Genomic DNA, 12,359 nt, shown 5'->3' with positions numbered 1-12,359 from the left:
TCGATCGCTGTAGCGGCAAACGAGATCTGAGGTAACTCACGCCTAGCATTGTGGGATATAGGGGGAGCCTCGAGCCGGTGGAACCAACTCTCGAGCTTTTAGAGTGGCCGAGTCGGAGCCGAGGTCGGCTCCGAACCCATCCAGCAAGAATGAAGGCGAGATAGACAACTTAACATTCTCCCCATATTTATATGACCTAGTGAATACTAGATATAATGGTACCATAAGCTCTTGCTGAAGTGTTCTCAGGTCATTGTTACTAATTCCATCTCCTCCCTGTGCTTTGTTTGGATCCAGTTTGTGCAGTTCTTTTTCAATATAATCTAATTTGATTCTAGTATCTGGGGTTACCTGGATGTCACTAGGACAACTTATCACCCCTTTTGTGGAGCCAAACTGTTTTGCATAAGATTTTGTAAATATATATCTGTTGGGTCTGAGAATAAATTTTAGAATCTGCATACAGGTTATCAATTTGTGTGTCTTTACCCCTTCCACATCTTATGCATCTATAAAATGTTTCCTATTATGCTCAATATCTTTATATAAATTTTCCTCAAATTTTTCTTGATCTTGTCTCACACTATGCTTAATCTGTTTGTCCAGCTTGTTTATTTCAGTTTTCAAAGTTGTAGGTCGACCTCTCTTCCATTTCTTTTATTTTTGTGTCTCTCTCACCTTAATTAGGTATCTTGTTCTTATGGAAATATATCCCCCTGATATTGCATGCCTAGATCCTGATGTTAAACATTTTTCGATTATCTGCACTCAAACAAATTCTCTTTCAAAACCTTCCACACTCTATCTGCAGTTTTTCCACTGAACACCTCTCACTCCAGTTAGTTTTACATAGTGACTGTTTTACTTCCATATACTCTGTACTTAACCTTCTTCGCATAGGTTTAGATTTCAATTTGGCAGAATTATCTAGCAACAAATTAACCTTTATAACCCTATGATCACTGCACATCAATGCTGGCAAATTGTATAGGCAAGGCAGCTTATGATGATGAACAGTAAAGAAAAGAGGTCTAGTGTGGAAAAGGATGAACCAAAAAGTGTAGGTGGGCAGAAAGAATGGAAATGGAATATATTGAATTTAAAGGAGAAAGAAAAGGAAGCAATATAGTCAAGGAAGACCCACATTGTTCAAATGGGTAATTTAATAATAGCAGAGTGTAGAGGTTTTAATGAGCACCTAATCAATACACAATACACAGGTACTGTAAAATGAACTTATATGACCAAATGATTATTGTAAAGCAGTTCACAGATTTAAATAACTAAGAAACTTCCTGCACATCAGAAGAGACCTACTAAAATAATTTGGAGTGACATGGTGCACAAAACAATAAATGCACTACTGAGATAAATTATACTCAGTGCTTAAGGTACCTACTTGCCAGCAGCATAAACCTCAGCTGTATCAAACAGATTGATTCCATTCTCATAAGCAAGAGTCACTAGCTGCTCAGCCATCTGCAATGTAAAGAAAAAGAAATAGTATTTTAAGTATTATATGAATTCATCATTCAGGCAGTGCTAAAACAGAAAACAGGACTTACTTTTAAAAAACACTATTCATAAATAATGATTCTGTTTACTGAGCACCTCTCTTTATTCACATCAAGTGTCCATTTTATTATGTAGATGCCTAGACATACCATACTTTACTTATTTTGGATTTTGTTGACCCAACTGGTAAACTAGCATAACCGGAGACAAAACACTACATTTTATAACAATTGTGGATGGAGAAAGTGTACAGATACAGTTACTGCAACAATGGCAATGTCTGTTAAAATGCATTAAATTACCAGTCAAACAGCAGTAAATGTCTCACAGGATAATAGCATGCACAGTAACCATGTGTCTTGTTGAAGCCCTGGTAAGCAACTTCCTTTCATTTTCCATCTATTTCTGTTATGGCCTGGTTATAATTTTAGTCAATAGTGTAGGACAGCCATCCATAAATGCCTGCCAGTAGGGGTCCAGCACTTCAGTGATGTTCAAGAACCCTACAAGATGGTTCTTTTAGACCTACTACAGCAGTTTTTACAAAAGAAAAAGTTGGGCTCATTGTCCTCTTATGGGGTGGTAAAATGTGGCTCACATTTACTTCTCAAGGCACCTGATCTTCATGGAATCCCAAGATTCTCTGAAGCAGTCATATAAAGCCTTTTGTTTGGTTACAGTTTATACTACAACTCCCTCATTTACATGTTCTTTCAAGAACGTATCACTTTCCAAATCACTTCCATCCCCCCTATAAGAAATGTAATGCTTCCAGGCAGATACCCCTGTGGTGTCTTCTTCATTTAGAGCAAAAGGTTTGTATCAAGCATCGTATTTCTTTAAATATCAGCCATGGCTTGTATTAAAATCACAGATGGTACCACATCTACTATTCCAGGTCGGCTTTTATTATAAGGAGAATTCTATTAGAACACTTAAGACTACAGTATACTTTAAACATGCATCTTCATGCCCTGATTTTCCATAAAGAATAATCAGAAATAACTTAGCATTGGACATTTCTCCAAATCAAATTCTGTACTGTATATTTTATTTAAAGATACTACTTTGATACGGTTTCACCAAAAGTATAAAAAATTCATTGCTTAGATGTTACAAGATATTACTATGGGAAAGTTAGACAAGTACTACTAACAGACTCATCTTATTTTCTCCTCTGTCCATCATGTCCTCACTTTCTCATTTCCAGAATTATTCTATGCACGGAGGCACAGGGAATGCACGCTTATCACGTGACATTAATCTGTAAGTATATACTAGTTCTACAAGGTTATGCTGCTCCACTTACCATCACATGTACTTGGTTTTTGGCATGACTTAGGAAGTGTATTCAAGGTGCAGATTCTATTACAGGTCGAAACCGATTTATGGTTAAAAGACTAACTTTCCATTTCCTAAAATGAAATTTGACCTCATACTTAAACACTGCACCTGCATGCAGCAGCAGCCTAAAAGTAAACATCATGCACAAGCAGAAGCTATTCTTTCAAGAAACAACTCAGAGAGTTTTTAATTGAATCTTACAAATGTCAATGCTTCAAGGACAATGGCTGATTCAAATAAACTATTCCTTCTTTCTCCAAGATTAGTGCACATTTCAAGCATTGTACAAATCAATGGCTCCTTATAACTCACAGAAATGTGTTGATTGATGTGTAAATTATTCCTTTACGACACTGTATGCTGTTATATGTTACATCATAAATTATATAAACTTTAATTTCTTTATTTGCGGTTGACCAGGGCTGTGAATAAAAGGAGTCTGAGGGCCATTCATTTACCAGTTAACAAACAATAATAAACAGTGTAATTTCTTGTTGTGTCAATAATTCTATTATAATTTTAAGTGACTCTATAGATAACAAAATTAAAACACAGTAAACGTACAAAACACTGAATAAAACAAAAAGACAGCTTTGGTAGCAGCTAATAGTTTTGACGAATAAGCGTTCCGGACTAAAATGTCACACTCCATGAAATATCAAGATTTTCCAGTACCCAGACAAATTATAGTATGTTACAGTAGTTTCCCACAAAAAAATGAAAAATTAGTGGCATTGGTTATAAGATACCTGGTACTGGACCAGGACTTTGTTTTACGAATTCTGTCTACCTGATGTATGCTTCTACTTGTTACTCTGGTAATACTTAGCATTATAATAGTACTATTCTAAAATGGAAAATTAGTGGCATTGGTTATAAGATACCTGGTAATGGACTAGGACTTTGTTTTACAAATTCTGTCTACCTGATGTATGATTCTACTTGTTACTCTGGTAATACTTAGCATTATAATAGTACTATTCTAAATGACGCTTTGAGCATGTCCATAGACTCTGGAAAGCTGGTACACTTGATGACTGATTCATGATGAATGAAACAGAACAACACTCAACCTTGCAGCTAAGCTCCTACTATACTATGCAGTGTTGTCATCATTACACCCAAACTCAAAAACAAGTTGTGGTCTACGGTAAAAGAGCAGTTTCTATTCAAAACAGTGTTTCAGACTTGTTGAGGGTTGTTAGTAATCTCCTGAACAGTATATCTCTTGGTCTGTTGAGAGCACTGTAAGGAAGAAATTGAAAAATGACGCAACTTGAACATTCCATAGCAGAATGTTCATAACCAAGTAAGCATAAACAGCTGTATATTACTTGAATTCACTCAATTAACTACTTCTACAAGAAAGGAATGCGCATATAGAAAGGCTATACTGGATCTTAAGGAAAATGTCAAGTCATTTCACAACTGGAGACATTTAAACTAATCAAGTAAAAAACTTTCACAGTATGGCACTGCAGCATTCAAATAAAAAAGAACATTCAAAAAGCAATCTGCACTCCTCTGAGAGGTTCTAACTATATTCTATACCCAGATGTGATAATGTTCTACATCTGTATTACAGTCTATAATGTCCATTGCATTAGGATCCAATACATTACAAAACATTCTGCACTGGAATGGCAATGAAATAAAATACTAACTTTTTCTTTTCCTTTTTTTTTTCCAAGGAGGATCCTCTGACCCACCACACTCAACCATCTCTAAATATGCTAACTTGCAGGCAACACAACAGTTGGGAAAGAACACAGTTCCTTAACCCCCCCACTGCCACATGATCTCGCGAAATATCCCACTGATGTCCATAAAAGCACTGATTTCTATTTTTACACCGAAAATAACAAATCCATCTTTTTTTTGCAGAAGCAATCTTCTACATCCCTGCATCTCTAAATATGCTAAATGCAAGACTGCAGAACATTTGTGGTAAGGAGCATTTCCCTTTCTTCATTACAACCTTTCTGTGGAAAATCATACAGAAACTATCAACAACAATTCTCGGATGTCTAAAGTTTGTAGAAACTGAAACAACTACCTAAATGAATACCATGTTTAATGTTATACTGCTTAAAACGTTTGATACTTATGCATAAACATGAGCACTAACAATGCAGGCAGGGTGCCTCGATTCTACAAAACTTAAACTGCTGATTAAGCAAACAGCACTAGCATAGATGCTATACAGGAAATCTGCTGATAAATATCACAAAACCCAACACCAAATTATTTTAAACAAGTGCCAAACGCTACATACAAGTAAGATAGGCAAAACAGAGCTATTCATCACTACAGTAAACCGCTTAAAGAATTCTGACAGATTCTGGAAGACAGTAAATGAAATTTTGGGTAAATTTGATAATATTAATGAGAATCCCTTCTTTCACAACAGTCAGTTTAACATGGTCAATATAATGAAGTGCTATTTACAGTTGTAAATAAATCATCTTGAGAATGTTTCTCTACATGGTAGTATAGATAAAGGCACTGGTGAGTCATGAGAAAAGCAGATTTCACACTGAGTTGTGTTAACAGTGATTAGACTGCTTCAGAGAAAAAAAAAACATGGAATTGCTTCGACTTCTGGCATTGGCTCTGTGTATTGTTTATCCACTGACAATATTTACATACATAATGCACTACCTCTGAAATTTGGAACAAAGATCAAGATAATAACAATTCCGAAGGGATTCAGAATGCACAGGTTATTTGATTACAGATGAATATGCACAACTGATTTGTTTACAAGGTTATGGAATCTATATCCCTATATCACTAGGTGGGTTGCAAACTGGCTCACAGATAGAACCCACAGTGTGAAAGCAGCTGACTCCAAGTCAGACTGCCGACTAGTCACGAGTGGAGTCCCACAGGGTTCAGTCCTGGGTCCTCTCCTGTTTAGTATCTACTTCTCTGAAGTCCAGGACAACACGAAAGGACTCTGGCTGACAAAGTCTGCAGACGACTGCAAGTTGGGAGCTATTATTAACTCCCCAAGTGATGTTGACATCCTACAGAAAGGCCTCAATGAGACCAACGACTGGTGTCAGAAACATGGCCTTAAGCTCAATGCCAAAAAATGTGTCGTCATCCCCTTTGGGAAAAACCTGGTTTCCATGATTTACCACATCGATGGTAGTCCACTGAACACAGAAGGAGTTATAAGAGATCTGGGAACACAGGTTGACAGCAACCTCTCTTTTGACCACCACACTGCCACTGTGGTCAGAAAGTCCTTCTATGTGGCACATCTCATTACTAAGGGTTTTGCATCCAGGAAGAGAGAGGTCATTGTCTCCCTCTACTCTTTCTTCATTAGGCCAATCATCGAATACAATGCCCCATTTGGCATGAACCTCACTGGACACCTGCAACAACTGGAGAGGCCAAAAGTACCTCACAAAGAGGATCCTAGGCCTTAAACACTTGTCCTATATGGACAGACTCAAAAAACTCCAACTATTCTCTGTCTCATATCGGCTACTTAGAGGCAATCTCTGCTTGACTTACAAAGCCATGTCTGACCCAGGTCTGTTAGAAATATTACATCTAAAGAAATCCCAATCCCTCCGCATCACACACTCCAGAAACCTCAACCTCATTACCACAATCAACAGAACAAGCTGGAGGGGGACAGGTTCACAACCCAGAAACTGCCCAAGCTATGGAATAGACTTCCCATACATGTCAAACAGAGCACCTCACTGGCCCTCTTCAAGAGAAATCTTGATGAGTGGATGGGAAATAGAAAATTCACCCCAGGGATCACTCCTGTGGCTCAACTCGACAGAGGCACTGGGAACTAAGGTTGGGTGGCACGATGCCAGGGTAATCCTATGGACTAGGCTTGCAAAGGCTCCAGGGCCATTAACCTAGTACACACCTACGAACGTATGAAATAGTAATTCATTAACAAATTAAGATCTGCCTTCAGAACACAATATTCTATGTCATGGGAAGCATATTTCAGATCTAGACATGACATCCACGTCACGATTATGTAACCTATCCTAGACTTATTTATGCAATTTCTTCTTGTTAATTTTGCAGTACTCATTCAGGTACTAGGGGACTTTAACTGTAAACTTATACAGGATCTAACATTTCCCAGACTAAAATGATTAGTCATCTCGTCCTTCATACAACAATACACAATTACAGCAATTATAACATATGAACTTATCAAACAACTTTGCAGAATACATCAATGTTCCACTTACTACTCCCTAATAACATGAATGATGGAGATGTCTACTGATGGTGCAGTAGTGAGAAAACATTCTCCTGGTCACTCTACAGTAAAGAATTTAAAATATAGTACTAAGGTATATTAAAAAATATGGGCGTTCTTTGGCCAACTTGAAGGCAAGTTTTGAAAGAGAGATAAAATGAGCTTGCAGACAGCCAACTACATAGCAGAGTTAAAGGAAAGTGAATCAGAAATAGTAGAAGCTATGAATTTGTATGTGGATGTCATCAGAGATCGGGGGAAGGCAAACCTAGTCTCAAGAGATAAGTATGAATTTATACGGACTTAACAGGAAATCTTGAAGGAAACAAGGAAGCCAAGGAGGGGAGTCTGTGGAAAAAACATATGGCTTAGTAGAATACTGGAAAGAAACAAGTCTTCAATTGCTAGTGCTCTGTGCAGGACAAGTTGGTAAAATGGACTGGACTGCAAGTTTGTTTGTGTCTTTCGGCTTTTGCCGGTTAGGGGTCGTCACAGCGGAACTCCGGTCCGCTAATGATTGGCAGTAGAGTTTTACGTGCTGGCTTGCCGGGCCTAATGCACAACCAAGTAAGGCAGATAAATGTTGAATGATCCCACAGACTTTATGTTTAATACATAACAGGGAATGTAAAACAGCTAAGGCAAATTTGGTAAAATTTGAGATTATACACTTCAAGATGAGATTCTATTATTGCTTTGGTGATGGAAAGATTTACAGTGTCTTTTTGAATAATTATTATTATTAACATACCAGGAAGCAGACAGCACAATTATTGGTCACTATGAAACACTGCAGTCTGCAGAGCCTTAAATTTTTGTTCTACCCAACAGTATTTCAAGTGTTTTTTTTTTTTTCTGATTGCATTTAAGACATTTACTGGTGCACAGGATGCAGTATAAAATGTATGAGAGCATAACCCCCAAGGTAGTTGGGGGCTGGGTGACAGAGAAAGTGAAAAATTGCTATTAGAGATTAAGAGCCAGAAAAACGTGGAAAGGGTATGAACTCTAGTCCTGAATAAGCTGAATCAGGTTAAATACCCTACAAAAATGAGACCAAGGGACACTTATTGCATGTCTGCTGCAAAAATGCAATTGCAGTCATGTTGTTTTTCCGCTTGCTTGGGAGGTTTCTACTGTGTTTTTTTAAGATAATTGGTCTCAGGGATCACACAGCTGTTTGGCCTTCAGGGGTGGGGGTGGAGCCAACAGCAGGTAACAAAGCCTGACTGGTGGATTGTATTTTTGTTGGTTCCATTGGATTCTGCATGTCAATGACTGCCCTGGGACTGCTGGCACTGGTGGATGGAGCTTGAGATTCTCTGTGATGATGGTGTGGAGTGCTGCAGTTGCGATGATCATTGGGGCCTCAGGGTCATAGCTTCATCACAGGTGATGTAAACGTGCCGAGGGCAGGTAGCAGGACTGGAGGGAATCGGAGGATGGACTAGGACTGAGACTTTGCTGGTGTGAGGATGGAACTGGCGACAGTGTGCATGGTGTGGATGCTGAGGATGGCAGCGGTCACAGCAATTGCAACTGGGATGGGCAGAGCACATCTACTGCAGATTCAATGCCTTCAGGTGGCCTGTTTTGAACTCTGTTGTATTGTTGTTGCTGCTGTGGTGTTGTGTTGTCGTTATGTGTGCTGTTATGTGTTTTTTTTCACATGAGCTTAGAGAAACGTAATTTTGTTCTGCTGTGCACTGTGCTATATGGCCTTGAATGACAATAAAGATTTTACTTACTAAAAAAAACAGAACGTGACTATCTGTACTACAACCACTAATGTATTTGTGTGTGTTTAATAATGTCTAACTATTCTTGCTTTTACAGATGAAATGTTCACATCTGGTTCATCACCCAAAGTGATAAGGGGAGCCTCTGCCTACAGTGAGTGAAGAGTGATCTTAAATTGAATTATGTTGCCATTGGCTGTATGGAGAGGTAGATCTTGTACTGTTTGAACATGATGATCTGGCTAAAACTGTGAATCTCTTTCTGGTTAATATTTTCTTCTTTTGTTTTGATACACCTTAACATTTTGGGAAGTCACTAGAAGAAATATGACTGGCTTTTGTTACAAATAAAAATAACTGTTTCGTCAACTGGGGGGATTCTGATTTAATGTCACACCAAACAAGTTGTCTATGGATAACTATAGAGAAAATCTGTCTGCTTGTCTGTAATGTTGGTTAGTTGTAAATTTTCTACTGCAGCTGTCATTATGTTCTGGGTCAGTTTAAGAGTGAAGTTATTGTTATATACTATACACAGTTGTGTGTGGAAGTGAACAAAGCTATTAGATGAGGTTAAGTCAATTGTTTTGAAACTAACATTTCAATTTGCAAGACTGAAGAATGCAAAAAGGAATTTGAGATGCGAGTATATACAAGATTGCAAGCAAGATGTCCCCAATGATGGAAAAGTATCCTTGCCGTAGACATGTTTAAGGACAACTAATGAGACTTCAGGAAATATCTGCTTAGTTTGTCCACTAAAGAACTGGCTTTGTCTCAGAATGTGCATCATAATCAGAAAGCATTGCAGACTGACAGACCATTCCCATACCCTAACTACTTTCTGACAGTGGCATAGGATCCTTGTTTGTTGACTGATAACTCCAAAGCCATATTGTCAGAATATATATAGCAATTTCTCCTTGGTGAAGGAGGTCCTGAAAGGCCTGCAAAATTAGGAGGACCATCATCATCTTTAAGATATTTATATATAATTTGGCCTCTTTCTCTGTCCCATTCCTTTACACTGTCTATTCCAGACAATGGTCTCCAACATGATGACCATGACTACTGGGAATGGAGGAAGAAAGGAACATCCTGATATCAGATTTGAAAGCTCTAGTTACCACTGCAGACTGTTGCAGCAAGCTTTTGAAATTCATATCATTTGAGTTGAGGGTTGTGAATTTGGGTCCACTGTAGTATCTAGCAAAGGGTAACAAGAACAGAGTTGCTGACATTAGCCCTGAGGCTAGAAAAACAAGTAGGACTGACATGTTTATTTCTTTAACAAAAGTCTGAACCCAGTTCTGGACGGAGGGATTCTGTCTGGTTGAGGACCGTCTAACTTTAATTTGGTGTCCAAGTGGCAATCAAATGTTAGAATCTGCTGAATCAGCAATGGCTCCAGCTGTGACTTTGTGGTGTTCATTGTAATTTTTAAAGACATGCATAACTAGTATAAATATCCCCTTGCTCTTATAAGTGTATCCTTTGAAGAGGCATGCAGGTAGGGGGAAACTCTTACCCTCAGCAGTCTTAGATGAGCTAACACTACCACCACTGTATTTGGTAAACACCCTCTGGGGCTGTGGTGAGGCTAAATGGTGTAGCTTTGAACTGGTGCTGACTGGCTCCAACGCAAAATGAAAGGAACCTAGTGAATGCATTTGCTATCTTTACATGCAGTTAGTAGCCTTGGAGGACCAAAGGGCACATCCAGTCTCCTTCCTGCAAACATGAAATGTCATCCTTCACATGTACAAGTTTAAGTATCAGAGCTCCAGTATTTCCTTAAGGTCTTTTGTTTTTATTGGAAACAGGGAGAATCTGGAGTAAAACTCAGATCCCACCTGGTCTGGTCAGATCTCCTTGATGGCTCTTCCTGGAACTGAAATTTGATTCCGCATTTCATATAAATAAACTACACTTAGACTAAAGAAAGTACTTTCAGTGTTTATACCCACTACACTGACGAAGAATATGGACATAATTTTGTCTACATGTATACCAAATTAAACTCTCTTTCCCATGTCTGCTTTGCTGCCTGCAAGAACATTTCAGTTAGTAACACCACTGCAGACAATTGTTGTAAATGTGTGTATATTACCTGGGGAGAGAGAAGTGTTTTCTGTGTGTTTATCTCACCCCAAAACAAACAGTACTTTTTTATTTGTGAGCGAGCTGCTATATTTTATTTGCCTTTAATTACCAGGAAAATCCCTTTTCTGTGGAGGACAGGGAGGAAGCTTCACATTATAGCAGTTTGCACAGTTAGCATAAGCTTATAGTAAAAGTATAACACAAATGTATATATAATTTAACAGCTGATCACCATGTCACACACGCTGTGTAGTATTATAACATGATGAAGTCACACACATCTCTAGAACATTTCAACATTACTTTAGTGCATGAATACAGTCACGCTGTAATTTTAGTACACAAACAGCATTTGAGGTGCATGCATACTTTAATCAGTTATTCACTTGAGAACTCTGAACAGTAGACACACACATTGTGAGGTTATTCGTGATACTGGATTTGGCTGCATAAAGAGGGAACTTAGTAGTGGGGTTGGTACATGGACAGGACTTTCTGTTGGTAAATATAATTTCACTGGGATTTTAAATTACAGATGGGATACAATTAGAATAAGAGGGTCGAAACTGAGAAATCAGCACAAATTTTGCTCAACATACAGTGGCTCTTCAGAAAAGGAACGAGGTTACTGAAAAACAAAAAGTTATGTACTCACCATAACGTTCGATGTATGTAGTCCATCTTGCCTCACATTCTTACCCGTGGGTTCGGAGCCGAACCTTGGCTCCGACTCGGCCATATTCTAGCTCGAAGTCTTCAACTGGCTCGTGGCTAAGAGGTATCCCATGCTGCAATGTGCCTATCCCCCAGATCTTGTTTGCAGTGAGCTCACATATACACACACACACACACACACACACACACACACACACACACACACACACACACACACACACACACACACACACACGTTGAGAGGAAGAACCAACTCAATATATCAAGAAGGAATGCTAAAACCAGAGACTCGACATTTAGGTCCTCCAGGAGGGGATAGATGGGTGGGTTAGTAAGAATGTGAGGCGAGATGGACTACATACATCGAACGTTATGGTGAGTACATAACTTCATGAAGTTATGTAGTCCAATCTCGCCTACATTCTTACCCGTGGGACAGTGTTCCTAGCACCTAGACCTTGGGCGGCTCACTGGAAAATACTCCTGAGCACTGTGGAACCAAATGAGGATCTGCCCCTTGATACCAGATCCAATTTGTAATGACTAATAAAGGTGTGAGGAGATGCCCAAGTAGCTACAGCACAAATATCATCCATAGACATCCTAGCCTGAAAGGCAGTAGAAGTAGACAACGAATGCGTAGAGTGTGCCTTTACCTTAAAAGGCAATTCCTTGCCATTTGAAGAATAGATGAAGGAAATGCAGCTAGAAATCCATGAAGTCCCTAGTCTGTT

The 12,359-nt window shown here is 38.7% G+C and overlaps 1 protein-coding gene across 1 annotated transcript in view; it reads right to left on the bottom strand.

Moving 5' to 3' along the window:
• KCNAB2 (potassium voltage-gated channel subfamily A regulatory beta subunit 2) overlaps positions 1-12,359 on the bottom strand; it is a 1,357,533-nt gene that overhangs the window by 883,957 nt on the left and 461,217 nt on the right. The window contains exon 4 of the mRNA XM_044063012.1: positions 1,400-1,479. Within this exon, the coding sequence (XP_043918947.1) occupies positions 1,400-1,479 (80 nt within the window). The remainder of the gene's footprint in view (positions 1-1,399; positions 1,480-12,359) is intronic.

Source organism: Protopterus annectens, chromosome 2.part1 (genome assembly GCF_019279795.1).
Source record: "Protopterus annectens isolate FY-2018-M chromosome 2.part1, PAN1.0, whole genome shotgun sequence".
Taxonomy (NCBI): domain Eukaryota; kingdom Metazoa; phylum Chordata; order Ceratodontiformes; family Protopteridae; genus Protopterus; species Protopterus annectens.
Note: the sequence above shows the minus strand (reverse complement) of the source record. Positions and strands in the feature narration are given on the sequence as shown.